This window comes from Dreissena polymorpha, chromosome 12 (assembly GCF_020536995.1).
Source record: "Dreissena polymorpha isolate Duluth1 chromosome 12, UMN_Dpol_1.0, whole genome shotgun sequence".
NCBI lineage: Eukaryota > Metazoa > Mollusca > Bivalvia > Myida > Dreissenidae > Dreissena > Dreissena polymorpha.
In genome coordinates this window covers 56,836,132-56,850,977 of record NC_068366.1, presented here as the reverse complement: position 1 = coordinate 56,850,977, position 14,846 = coordinate 56,836,132, and the positions used below count along the sequence as shown (strand labels likewise).

General features: G+C 37.7%; 1 protein-coding gene and 1 long non-coding RNA gene across 2 annotated transcripts; both read right to left on the bottom strand.

The window, feature by feature from the left end:
* Positions 1 to 1,645: 1,645 nt before the first annotated feature.
* Positions 1,646 to 13,408, bottom strand: LOC127852640 (WD repeat domain-containing protein 83-like). Its single transcript, XM_052386594.1, has 7 exons — positions 13,360 to 13,408; positions 11,943 to 12,167; positions 11,361 to 11,473; positions 7,597 to 7,729; positions 7,160 to 7,268; positions 6,237 to 6,351; positions 1,646 to 2,085 (listed from the first exon to the last, which is right to left on the bottom strand). The coding sequence occupies exons 1-7, from the start codon at positions 13,406 to 13,408 to the stop codon at positions 1,939 to 1,941; spliced, it is 891 nt and encodes a 296-aa protein (XP_052242554.1). The 3' UTR covers positions 1,646 to 1,938.
* Positions 13,409 to 13,442: 34 nt separating this feature from the next.
* Positions 13,443 to 14,477, bottom strand: LOC127853125 (uncharacterized). Its single transcript, XR_008036471.1, has 2 exons — positions 14,221 to 14,477; positions 13,443 to 13,725 (listed from the first exon to the last, which is right to left on the bottom strand). It is a non-coding gene; the product is annotated as an uncharacterized LOC127853125 (long non-coding RNA).
* Positions 14,478 to 14,846: the final 369 nt, after the last annotated feature.

Here is a 14,846-nt window from a genome sequence, read left to right as displayed (position 1 = left end):
CTGTTTTACTATTTCCAGTCACTGTGACCTTGACCTTTAACCTAGTGACCTGAAAATCAATAGGGATCATCTGCCAGTTATGATCAATGTACCTATGAAGTTTTATGATCCTAGGCCTAAGCATTCTTGAGTTATCATCCGGAAACCGTTTTACTATTTTGAGTCAGTGACCTTGACCTTTGACCTAGTGACCTGAAAATCAATGGGGGTCATCTGCCAGTCATGACTGACTGAACGACCGACCGACATGTGCAAAACAATATACCCCCTCTTCTTTGAAGGGGGGCATAATAAATGTAGAAGATATTTTTCTCAATCTGGATTTAATTCTTGATCATAAAATTAAACTGGACTGGTGGTAGCAAAATACCACTATTATATTACCAAAACTAATTCATGTTGTTCTGGGCCATGCACTAAATCAGAAGGATAGTCAAGATGGATACGTCCATGCAGAGACAGGTATTTTTCACCATTTCATACCCTTTATTACTTTATTTTAATTTTTAAATGACGCTCACTGTTCAGCCATATATTTAAACAAGAGCACCGCATAACGGTAGCCACGCTCGGCTGCCGGTGCATTTTTGAAGAAATGACAGCTTGTCAGATTTTTTATTTTTTTTAGAGGTCACAGTGACCTTGACCTTTGACCTAGTGACCCAAATATGGGTGTGGCGTGTAGAACTCATCAAGGTGCAGCTACATATGAAGTTTCAAAGTCGTATGTGGAAACACTATGATTTTAGAGCAAATGTTCAAAACCTTAAAAAAATATTAAGGTTTTAGCACGATGCGGACGGCGGACACAAAGACGGACACTACACGACGAGCTGGCTATGACAATACCTCGGTTTTCTCCGAAAACAGTCGAGCTAAAAAATGATAAGAATTTATTTGGTATTAATACAAGTAATAAAGGGTGTATTACAGCAAAAAATAACTGCCTCGATATGGACGTGACTACACATTATTACCCCATCTGTAAATGACCGGAGAAAACGATGAAAAAAACACAAGATTGTTTACTTACCAATAAATATATAACTGGCATAGCATTTTTGGAAAATTGACATTAAGTTATCAAATACTGCCAATATGTTACACCTGCTGAAATTCACTACCAAAACAAAGGGCCAATAGTGTCTGAATCAGTGTTACTATTCAACCTGATCAAGAAAATAGAACAATAAAAAAATGACACAACTATGTGAACATAATATACAACTATATACACATACTTTTCAGTGTATTCTGACAAACATAGAATCAAGTGTGGGTTATTCTACCATAATAGGGGCCAAGCCAAATAATTCCAAAAAAATTGTGCAGTACAATACATGCTTAAAGGCGATCTATCAAATTCTAGTATCAATTACAATTACGTCATAGTACTGGATCTTAAATTTTAATCAATGAATCAGAGTTAAATCGCCCAACGTTATTAATGGTACTGACGCCATATTGTTTTTTATGGTAATATTACTGCATTAGTATACTCTGGGAAATGTAAGCTGTAGAAAAACGGACAGGGTATAAAGATAGAACGTTCAATCTTATGTGTAAAACACAGATTTAGAAATTGTTTAAGATTTCAAATAATACATCTTATAACATAGTTGTTGAATAACCCACATTTCATAAGTATAGATAAATGTAATTTGTTATTTAAGTAAATTTGTAACTAAAAAATGAGTACTTTTCTTTTCATTTAACTAGTGATTTCATTCCTATAAATCTACAATCCCGATCATGGGTTATTCGACAACAAACTGCAATACAAATCGACTTTTTCCTAAACAAATGCTTGTATTACACCTAAACCACTTCCCATGGCACTTCTTATGGGTCAGAACTCTGCTCATCGCCCTATTCTGTTTTCCATTACTAACACAAACCTAACATCTTGACTGTGTACCACATCACAGCCACGGTACTTCAAGTGTCCAGACTGGCCGCATGTCTTGATTTCCACACATACATTGTGTCTCCTGCTGCCGTTATCAAGCAGTTCTCCGACGGGTGAAAGGTCAAGGAATGTACCACTTTTTGACCTTCATGTGGAAGATGATGCACTACTTTACCCTAAAGTAGGAATGAATATCATATAAAATTTGTTTTACATGTTTGTTACATGTCCATACATTATTACACCATGAATTCTAATAATACAAGAGCACCGCCTTGCGGGTGCAGACCGCTCATCTACTTTCTTTTTAAAGGTGAAGGGACTCTCATTTTCAATCACAAAGGAGGGAGGGGTGGAGTGAAGAGGGGTGTATAGTGTGGGGGTGTGGACATATTACATTATTTTCCAAAAATGCGAAAAAAAAATATATAGAATTCGGGGGGGAGGGGGGGGGGTACGATGGTTGGACGGTATTTCAAATATAAAACAATAAAAATAAATATTTGTGTTTTTTAAACCGTTTCAAAAAAAAATAAAAAAATAAAATTGGGGGGGGGGGGGTGGGGGGGGGTATAGTGTGAGGGTGTGGTGGTCATTTGTGAGATGATCTTAAAAAAACAAAAACAAAAAATTAGGGGGGGGGATGCGGGTGGGGGGAGGGGGGGGGTGGGGGGGGATTCTTGGGTGCGATGGTTGGACGGTATTTCAAACATAAAATAATAAAAAAAATATTTGGGTTTTTTAACCGTTAAAAAAAAAATTGGGGAGGGGTGGGGTGGGGGGGGTATAGTGTGAGGGTGTGGTGGTCATTTGTGAGATGATAAAAAAAAATTAGGGGGGGGGGGATTCGAGGGGGGGGGGGGAATTACGGGGGGGGGGGGGGGAGGGGGAGGGGGGAAGGGCATGGGGGATGGTTTGGGTGGAGTCTATTGTGGTATGTCAGGTAAGAGTAGTTTTGTCAAAGTATCAATCAAATCTAATCATAAAGAAAGAAGTTATGTCAATTTTAGCAAAATTTAATAATTTGACCTCGAGAGTCAAGGTCATTCAAAGGTCAAGATAAAATTCAACTTGCCAGGTACAGTAACTTCATGATAGCATGCAAGTATTTGAAGTTTGAAAGCAATAGCCTTGATACTTCAGAAGTAAAGTGGATCGAAACACAAAATTTAACCATAAATTCAAAGTTACTAAGTAAAAAAAGGGCCATAATTCCGTAAAAATGACAACCAGAGTTATGCAACTTGTCCTTTTACTGTACCCTTATGATAGTTTGCGAGTGTTCAAAGTATCAAAGCAATATCTTTGATACTTTAGGGGTAAAGTGGACCAAAACATAAATCTTAACAAAATTTTCAATTTTCTAAGTATAAAGGGCCCATAATTCCGTCCAAATGCCAGTCAGAGTTACATAACTTTGCCTGCACAGTCCCCTTATGATAGTTAATAAGTGTTGCAAGTATGAAATCAATAGCTTTGATACTGTAGGATTAAAGTGGACCTAAACACAAAACTTTAACAAATTTTCAATTTTCCAAGTATAAAAAGGGCACATAATTCTGTCAAAATGCCAGTCAGAGTTACATTACTTTGCCTGCACAGTCCCCTTATGATAGTTAGTAAGTGTTGCAAGTATGAAAGCAATAGCTTTGATACTTAAGGAATAAAATGGACCTAAACATAAAACTTAACCAAAATTTTCAATTTTCTAAGTATAAAAAGGGCACATAATTTTGTCAAAATGCACGCCAGAGTTATCTAACTTTGCCTGCCCAGTCCCCTCATGATAGAAAGTAAGTTTACCAAGTTTGAATGCAACAGCATTAATACTTTCTGAGAAAAGTGGACCTAAACGCAAAACTTAACCAAAATTTTCAATTTTCTAAGTATAAAAATGGCACATAATTCTGTCAAAATGAACGCCAGAGTTATCTAACTTTGCCTGCCCAGTCCTCTCATGAAAGTTAGTAAGTGTACCAAGTTTGAATGCAATAGCAATGATACTTTCTGAGAAAAGTGGACCTAAACGCAAAACTTAACCGGACGCCAACGCCGACGCATACGCCGACGCCAAGGTAATGACAATAGCTCATAATTTTTTTTCAAAAAATAGATGAGCTAAAAATATAACTTTACTTGAGCTCATTTGGCTGTTAAGAAAGCCGTTAAATGTACGGATTGGCATATATCAAAGAATTCAGCTTTGTTTTAAGTACCATTGTATTAACACCAAAACCTTAAGTTACAATACATTGAGCTGAAATATAATAAAATAAGCATATTTGTTGAATTGATATCTCCTGCAAAATAAATCCCTTGATACACAGTATAATCATTAAAGCAGATATATACGATTTTGTCAAATATTTATGAATTTATATAAACTGTGTAAAAAACTTATTATATATAAGTTTCAATATAAATTAAAATAAAAGTTAAGAAGAACATGTGTCAAAAATATGCGAAATAAGCCAGATATTTAATTCTGAAATTGAAAACGGCTGTACAGCCGAATTCGCCAGCATGTATACCATAAATGTACGATGTGCATTTAAACTTACGAGGGGTGTTCCAGAAGTTCGTGGATTTTCGCTATAACTTTCATTTGGTAACATAAATGGACAAACAAATAGCATGTTAAGAATATTTCGTCCTTTCCAAATCTACTCTCCAAATATCATGGAAATACATAAAACAATAAATATATATCAGAGATTTAAACATGTGCACAATGTGCACACTGACGCACGTGTTACGTTTCTGTTCAACGTCAATGACGTTATGAAGTTAACAACTGTCAAATCTTTTCCACATAATCACCTCCAACGCGAATGCACTTTATGTGTCGGGAAATCCACTTGTCAAAAGTGTCTCTATACCAGTCAGCGTCAAAAGACGACACGATTCGCTTTGCTGCAACTGTAAGTTCCTGTTTACTTGCAAAGCGAATACCGCGCAACTGTGATTTAACTTCCGGGAAGACGCGGAAGTCCATGGGGGCCAAATCGGACTGTAAGGAGGACTTAGGCGCTGTAACGTGAAATTTGCCGTAAATTCTGTTTATCAACGACATTTAAACCAAATTTAAATTCGCGTAACGCTCATACTTATAATAAAATACACGCGTGCGCCGCATGTCGTTACTGAGGTCTCTATGGCAACGCGTTTCAAACACGCTTTATGGAATTAATGCATTTTTAGCTTAAATATAAAGTCCGTGAAAATTGGTTTGTATAATATGTAAATTTCATTGACTTTTACCAGCAAACTAATAAGTTATAGCGAAAATCCACGAACTTCTGGAACACCCCTCGTAGTTTAACGGTTTATAATACAAAGATGAATGCTTCGGTTATTGTAGGAAAATATGTACGTCACTATTGGCTCGGGGCGCTAATTTGTCTTTGCTGGATTTTATGAAATTCGGCTTTAATGTATAATTTTTCTTGCCTATTTTGTGTTATTGTAACATATTTTATCAATATATTACAATTAAACACATATACAAAATCGTATATACCCGCTTTAAGTGTAGGGCAATAATTAATAGGTAATAATTAAGTGTAGAGTAATTGTTTTTATGGATCGAAATTATCCTCATTTATATCTACACATCCATGAAGTGTCATGTTGAAATCTTGTAGCGTATCTGATATATAGCTTGAAAAGTTACATAATACAAAAACAACAATGGGCAATAACTCTTAGTTAAGAAAATGCAGGTTTATCATATGGTTCTTGAGCATGTTACTTCTCTTGATTGATTTCTACACACCCATAAAGTTTCATGTTGAAATGTTGTATCATATCTGAGATATAGCCATAAAAAAGGGCAATAACTCTTAGTTAGGAAAGTGAAGGGTTATTGTTCTTAAGCATGGCACTTTTCCTATCAAAATCAATGTCATGTTTCATGTTGAAATTATGCATGGTATCTGAGATATAGCCCTGAAAACATTATCATACAAAAAAAGGGAAATAAATATAATTAAACAAAGTGTAGGGTTATGGTTCTCGTGCATGGCACTTCTCCCTATTGATATCTATACACCTATTAAGTTTCATGTTGATATCTTATGAAGTTTCTGAGATATAGCCCTAAAAAGTTTTGAGAAAGACGTACGGACAGACTGACAGAATGACCGACAGACAACGCCAACTGGCATCTCATCAGGATCCAAACTGTTTGCTATTCTGATAGTATTCTTTGAAAATAATCGAAGGAAATGCTAATTTTAGAAATTCAGCAGACAACATTTTAGCAGACAACAAATTTCCCAGCATGCAAAGGGTTAAAAGAGAAAGCGCACGTTTTGAAAGTCCATACCTCTATGAGATCCCAGATGTAAACAGAGCCATTTTCGGAGCCACTCAAGATGTGTGTGTCTTTGCTGTTCAGGCAACTGTCTATCCTGTAGTTGGTATTGGTGTGGCCAACATACCTGGACATACAAGCAAATTCGTTGAATTGATATCCCCCGCCAATATGCTTCTGGACACAAAAGTGTTGTATTTGACACTCAAAAAAGCATTTTTTCAAGATACAAAGGGCCATAACTCCGTTAGTAACAGATGTTGTACAATAACATTTGGCATGCATCATCCTCTTATCCATATATATACTCATACCAAGTTTCAATGGAATCCACCAAAGCACTTCCAAGATATGGCTCCGGACAGACGGACGGACGGACAACGCCAAAACAATATCCCTCTGCCTATGGCGGGGGATAAAAAGGGCAAAAAAGTAATGGAATGCTTGAATAAATTTCTACAAAGCTATTACACCAGTTTCACTCAAAACCGACTAAATATGCAAGCTTCAGTTTTAAGAAACGAGACTGTAAAATACAAGGGATAAAATTCCTCTGAGGAAAAGCTGGCCAACAACTTTTAAATCCATTTAAGGACTCAAAGATTTCAGAATTAATATGGATACAGTGCACACAAATTCCACTTGTCCAATTGATGTCAAATCATTAATTTGTTAAAAATCAAATTACCGTAGGCATGATGATGAAAGACATAAATATCCCAACAAAATCTATGCAGACTTCCTGCGTTGGTTTCACAGACTGGATAAATTCAGATACAAAACAACAGACAAGAGATGTTTAGTAACATTATACCGGACGATTTCACGCAAATTATGTCTTTGACACTGACCTTAGCTTTCTTGATATGAAAATCATTAGGGGTCGAGACAAACCAGCATACAAACTGATATGATCCTATGAAAGTGTGACTCACTCGTTGAGCATTTCCCCTGTGTCTTTATCCATGAGTTTGAGACTGCTGTCAAGTGTGGAGACCAGCACACACTGGCCATCACGTGTGAACGTCACGCTCGTTATAGACTCTATGGAGGCAGAAAAACAACAATATGAACATGCCAACTAATGTGTGTGTGTAAACTTAAGCTCAAATTAGGCAATTTAAGTTGGATTCCATTTCTAAAATTAAAACAGTAGATTTAAGATTAATTCTTAAATGTGTTTAACAAATATTTTGATATATGTTTACCAGTTCTTTCACAAAAGTGCATCAAGTCTTCTTGTTAAGCCTAGGCACACAAGGTTATAAAAATAACAATATAGAAATATGAGCCAATAATACAAGAGAATACTTATTATGTTTTGTGTAGAACCTCATATAATATTTTGTATATGTCTTCTTTGAGTCCTTACTTCCTATCAAGTCCACAGTCATCTTGCCAACTCTTAGGTCATATCGTCGTATTCTGCCGTCAGCCGAGCCCGACAGGATCTCGTGGTCAGATACCTGTATACACGTCACACCATCTTTGGCCTCATCCAGTATCTGTGGAGAGTAAACAATACACCTGTTTAAACATCACACCATCTTTGGCCTCATCCAGTATCTGTGGAGAGTAAACAATACACCTGTATACACGTCACACCATCTTTGGCCTCATCCAGTATCTGTGGAGAGTCAACAATACACCTGTATACATGTCACACCATCTTCGGCCTCATCCAGTATTTGTGGAGAGTAAACAATACACCTGTATACACGTCACACCATCTTTGACCTGATCCAGTATCTGTGGAGAGTAAACAATACACCTGTATACATGTCACACCATCTTTGGCTTCATCCAGTATTTATGGAGATTTAACAATACACCTGTATACATGTCACACCATCTTTGGTCTCATCCAGTATCTGTGGAGAGTAAACAATACACTTGTTTACACATCACATCATCTTTGGCCTCATCCAGTATCTGTGGAGAGTAAACAATACACCTGTATACAGATCTTTGACCTCATCCAGTACCTGTGGAGTGTAAACAATACACCTTTATACATGTCACACCATCTTTGGCTTCATCCAGTATCTGTGGAGAGTAAACAATACACCTGTATACACATCACACCATCAATGGCCTCATCCAGTATTTGTGGAGAGTAAACAATACACCTGTATATAAGTCACACCATCTTTGGCCTCATCCAGTATCTGTGGAGAGTAAACAATACACCTGTATACACGTTACACCATCTTTGGCCTCATCCAGTATCTGTGGAGAGTAAACAATACACCTGTATACACGTCACACCATCTTTGGCCTCATCCAGTATCTGTGGAGAGTAAACAATACACCTGTATACACGTCACACCATCTTCGGCCTCATCCAGTATTTGTGGAGAGTAAACAATACACCTGTTTACACTTCACACCATCTGTGGCCTCATCCAGACTCTGTGGAGAGTAAACAATACACCTGTATACACGTCACACCATCTTTGGCCTCATCCAGTATCTGTGGAGAGTAAACAATACACTTGTTTACACATCACATCATCTTTGGCCTCATCTAGTATCTGTGGAGAGTAAACAATACACCTGTATACACGTCACACCATCTTTGGCCTTATCCAGTATCTGTGGACAGTAAACAATACACCTGTATACACGTCACACCATCTTTGGCCTCATCCAGTATCTGTGGAGAGTAAACAATAAACCTGTATACATGTCACACCATCTTTGGCCTCATCCAGTATCTGTGGAGAGTCAACAATACACCTGTATACATGTCACATCATCTTTGGCCTCATCCAGTATCTGTGGAGAGTAAACAATATACCTGTATACACGTCACACCATCTTTGGCCTCATCCAGTATCTGTAGAAAGTAAACAATACACCTGTATACACGTCACACAATCTTTGGCCTCATCCAGTATCTGTGGAGAGTAAACAATACACCTGTATACACTTCACACCGTCTTTGGCCTCATCCAGTATCTGTGGAGAATAAACAATACACCTGTATACACATCACACCGTCTTTGGCCTCATCCAGTATCTGTGGAGAGTAAAAAATACACCTGTATACACTTCACACCATCTTTGGCCTCATCCAGTATCTGTGGAGGGTGAACAACACATTTCAAAACATCAAGGATTAGCTAAATCTTTTGTGTTACATTCCCTTACTACTACTTGGCCTTTCATTTAAAACAAATGAAGAGATATAGGATCTAGTTAGGTCAAGATTGAACAAGAGCACCGCCTTGCGGGTGCAGACCGCTCATCTATTTTCTTTTTAAAGGTGAAGGGACTCTCATTTTCAATCACAAAGGAGGGAGGGGTCGAGTGAAGAGGGGTGTATAGTGTGGGGTTGTGGACATTTATTACATTATCTTCCAAAAAAGCGAAAAAAAAAAAAAAAAAATCGGGGGCGGGGGGGGGGGGGGGGGTGGGTGGGTGGGGGGGAGGGGTGGGGGGAAGGGCGATGGGGGGGGGGGGATTTTTTGGGTGCGATGGTTGGACGGTATTTCAAACATAAGCGTTACAAAAAAAAAATTGGGGGGGGGGGGGGGTATAGTGTGAGGGTGTGGTGGTAATTTGTGAGATGATCTTAAAAAAAAAAAAAAAAAAAAATTAAAAAAAAAAATTGGGGGGGTGGGTGGGGTGGGGGGGGTGGGGGGGGGTATAGTGTGAGGGTGTGGTGGTCATTTGTGAGATGATCTTAAAAAAAAGAAAAAAAAAAAATATAGGGGGGAGAGGGGGGAGGGGGGGGGGGGAAGAGGGGGAGGGGGGGAAGGGCACGGGGGACGGTTTGGGTGGAGTCTATTGTGGTATGTCAGGTAAGAGTAGTTTCGTCAAAGTATCAATCAAATCTAATCATAAATAAAGAAGTTATGGCAATTTTAGCAAAATTTAATAATTTGACCTTGAGAGTCAAGGTCATTCAAAGGTCAAGGTAAAATTCAACTTGCCAGGTACAGTAACCTCATGATAGCATGAAAGTATTTGAAGTTTGAAAGCAATAGCCTTGATACTTAAGAAGTAAAGTGGATCGAAACACAAAATTTAACCATATATTAAAAGTTACTAAGTCAAAAAAGGGCCATAATTCCATAACAATGACAACCAGAGTTATGCAACTTGTCCTTTTACTGTACCCTTATGATAGTTTTTGAGTGTTCCAAGTATGAAAGCAATATCTATGATACTTTAGGGGTAAAGTGGACCAAAACATAAATCTTAACAAAATTTTCAATTTTCTAAGTATAAAGGGCCCATTATTCCGTCCAAATGCCAGTCAGAGTTACATAACTTTGCCTGCACGGTCCCCTTATGATAGTTAATAAGTGTTGCAAGTATGAAAGCAATAGCTTTGATACTGTAGGAATAAAGTGGACCTAAACACAAAACTTAATCAAATTTTCAATTTTCTAAGTATAAAAAGGGCACATAATTCTGTCAAAATGCCAGTCAGAGTTACATTACTTTGCCTGCACAGTCCCCTTATGAAAGTTAGTAAGTGTTGCAAGTATGAAAGCAATAGCTTTGATGCTTAAGGAATAAAATGGACCTAAACACAAAACTTAAAAGGGCACATAATTCTGTCAAAATGCACGCCAGAGTTATCTAACTTTGCCTGTCCAGTCCCCTCATGATAGAAAGTAAGTGTAACAAGTTTGAATGCAATAGCATTGATACTCACTGAGAAAAGTGGACCTAAACGCAAAAATTAACCAAAATCTTCAATTTTCTAAGTATAAAAAGGGCACATAATTCTGTCAAAATGCACGCAAGAGTTATCTAACTTTGCCTGCCCAGTCCCCTCATGATAGTAAGTAAGTGTACCAAGTTTGAATGCAATAGCATTGATACTTTCTGAGAAAAGTGGACCTAAACGCAAAACTTAACCGAACGCCAACGCCGACGCCGACGCCAAGGTGATGACAATAGCTCATAATTTTTTTTCAAAAAATAGATGAGCTAAAAATGTTGAACATTATGGAGCGACAGTTAAAGCCAACATCAGAAAGATCTAATTGTTCATATCTCAACAATTTTCAATACTTCAGATTATTTAACTGTCATAATTCACTAATCTCAAGGGCAGGTTATATTTTGACAACATGTAAACTCAACAATCTTTGTTACCTGGAACCCATCAATACTCACCTGTATAGGTTCCATCTTGCGAGACTTGAGGTCGTATATCCTGATGGTACTGTCTATGGACCCAGACAAAACCAGGGTGGATTCCTCGTTAAACCGCACACAGTTCACTGTGCCTGCAGAATATCGACACAAAATGAACACAGAGAGACTCTCAAGTCAGTTTATGGGAATAACTAGTACTAGACATCTTCGGACAGGGCACTCACCTTAGTACATAGGGTCAATGAACTTAACAGTTTTGAGCATGAAATTTTCACAAACTTACATAGACGAAGTTTTCAACAAACCATAAAAATTTTCTTACTCAGCCATGGTATCATTAGAACATACTAGAAAGTGCTGATAGGTTTTAGAGGGTAGTCAAGTAAGGAAAACAGACCTGACCCATGGCAGCCAAATTTAACATTAAACAGGAACCATTCTTTGAATTGATACCATAAGAAAACAAAATGTTCTGAGAAAGTTTCATGATAATTTGAAGAGTTCAATAGTTAACACAAAAGCCAAATACAGAAAACTGCCCTGACCCCTTGCATTGCACTCTGGTGAGCAAAAACCCTGCATTTCCAAGTGAATATTTACCTGCATGTCCTCTGTATTTTCTGAGAGACTTCCCAGTGGCCACATCAAACACCATGACAGTCTTGTCCATGCTGCAGGAGCATATCTGGCTGTTGTCGCTGGACCCTTGAGCATCCAGCACCTCAAACCCGTGACCTATGTAGGACTTGAGCAGCAGGTTTCTGTGCGGGTTCCAGAGCTTGACGCTCTTGTCACTGCCACAGCTTAGGCAGTAGGTCCCGTCAACTGAAACAACAAATCATTATTATTAAATAATTAATTTTGAAACATTTATGCAGCATACTGTTGAATATATTGATGTTAACATTATTATATTATTTTGGTTATCTGTGTTGTTTATCAAGCTGAAAAAAATGTTATTTATATTCAAATAAAGCTTATTCAGACTTATGAAGGTACTTATTATTTTTTATGTTATAACAAACTTTTCAAAGTGATAATATAGTCAATGACATTAATGTAGTAATGTTTCTAAAGAAGAGGGCCTGAAAGGCCCAAACTCGCTCACCTGAGATAACAAGATATTATTAGGAAAAATCTTCTGACCAAGTTTCATGAAGATCAGAAAATGAATGTGGCCTCTAGAATGTAAACAAGATTTTACTATAGCCATATAAGAAAAAATGCTCCTTGGCAGCCATGTTTTTCAAGCAAAGGTTACCATTTTTTAACTCATCCAAGATATTATCGGGATGAATCTTCTCACCAAGTTTCATGAAGATCGGACAGTAAATGTGGCCTCTAGAGTGTTAACAAGATTTTACTATTGCCATATAAGGAAAAATGCCCCGCCCTTTCGAAGCCATTTTTTTCAAGCAAACATAATTATTTTCAAACTCATTCAAGATATCATTGAGACCAATCTTCTGACCAAATTTCATGAAGATTGGACAATAAATGTGGCCTCTAGAGTGTTAACAAGGTTGTACTATAGCAATATATAGCCATATAAGGACAAATGCCCCGCCCCTGGTGGCCATGTTTTTAAAGCAACCAAAACCATTTTCGAATTCATCCAAGATATCATTGGGACAAATCTTCTGACCAAGTTTCATGATGATCGGAAAATAAATGTGACCTCTAGAGTGTTAACAAGGTTTTACTATAGCCATATAAGGAAAAATGCCCCGCCCCCTGGCCTCTAGAGTGTTAACACACTGTTAAAAATTCGTGGTGGCCATGTTTTTCAACCAACCGGCATCATTTTTGAACTCATCCAAGATATTATTGGGATGAATCTTCTGACTGAGTTTCATGAAGATCAGACTATAAATGTGGCCTATAGAGTGTTAACAAGATTTTACTATAGCCTTATATAGCCATATAACAGGGGTGTCAATTGTCTCTAAATTGAAATCCTGAAAATTTTATCTGGGGGCCAGGGGGCCGATAGGGCCCCCGGTGGGTTCAGGGCAACGCCCTGGCCAGGGGTCCAGGGGGCCGGAGGCCCCCGGAAGCTCCTGCATTTTAGCTTATTTGAAACAAAGAAATCACTTCTCCTGAGCTTAAAAACATCTGTATTTTTAAGTGATTCCAAACTGAAAAAACAGTTAGTTTGGCTAGAAAATATTACAATCTATTTCTTTAAAATTTCATGTAGATGCATGGGTCTGAGGTGGAATGTCCCTGAAAGGGGCGAAGGGCCCACACCCTAGCCTGGCAGCTTAGTTTTCCGAAGATATTGCCCCATTTGCTCATCTTTTATCCAATCCCATCGCCATTTGTTCCTGACTGAGCTGTCGATTGCCTTAATGTCATCTTTTGGAGTGGCAAACTCCATCTTCTGAGAATAGAAAATAAAAATTAGAATTAACAAAAATAAAATGACTAGTTCCAGATATGTAAACCTTTTTAGCAAAAATAAAACGAGTTCAAAATGTTCATCAAGCCGAAATTGATGATCAATAATTTGATTGTAAATATAATTAGCATTTTACAATTTTATGGTCATTATAAGTTATAACAACAATAAATTGCCAGAATGTTTGTCGTACATTTAATTTAACGTTTTAAATCGCTATTTTCCGGAGTGGGAAATAGTGTTATAAATAACATCACATGAGTCTTCGTAATGCTATAAAAATGTAATTTAAGAACGTCGAAAATATTTTAAAACAAAAACAAAACACGTCGAACAATACCGAATCCGAAAAAGACGGTCCGAAAACAATTATGTCTTATTCACGTGAAAGAAAAGAAATATGCATATTCTTTGACAGCAGGAAATAAAACTAGTAGCATAGCAATACGTAATCAATATTTAATTTGGTTAACATACCTGCTTTACTATATTCTATTGCATTGTTTTAATGTTCTACTCGATCGATGAAAAATGGTATTCAAGATGGCGAACAATTTGCAAAACTTCGTAGAGTTCCGTATATATTTCCGGAACATAGCGGAAAGGTTTCGCCAGTTACCGTTCATGTCCGTTGCAGCCGATAGCAAATCAGAATTCAAAATATAAAAGATCGAGCGAAATAGATAACGAGTGAAAATTTCCGGAATGCCGTGAATGATTCGTTCTCAAATGATCGGACGCTCGAACGACCCCCCCCCCTCCCCCCCCCCCCCCCAAAAAAAAACTCATCGGATTTACATTGGTCTCAAAATCGACCCTGGGTGGCTAAAATCCGGATTTCCGGAATAATCCGGAAAATTGACACCCCTGCATATAAGGAAAAATGCCCCGCCCCTTGGCAGCCATGTTATTCAAGCAAACGTAACCATTGTCGAACTTGTCCAAGATATCTTTAAGACAAATCTTCTGACCATATTTCATCAAGATTGGACAATAAATGTGGCCTCTAGAGTGTTAACAAGTTTTTACTATAGCCATATAAGGAAAAATGCCCCGCCCCCTGGCCTCTAGAGTATTAACAAGGTTTTACTATAGCCATATAA

Bases quoted from the DNA above. Each gene is read 5' to 3' on its own strand.
- LOC127852640 (XM_052386594.1), bottom strand. From the start codon at position 13,408: ATGCAGGAGCTTCCGGGGGCCTCCGGCCCCCTGGACCCCTGGCCAGGG. The intron at 6,352-7,159 runs GTGAGTCACACT...TTGTATGTCCAG, and splicing joins ACAGGGGAAATGCTCAACGA to GTATGTTGGCCACACCAATA. The intron at 2,086-6,236 runs GTATGGACTTTC...TTCCTACTTTAG, and splicing joins ACATCTGGGATCTCATAGAG to GGTAAAGTAGTGCATCATCT.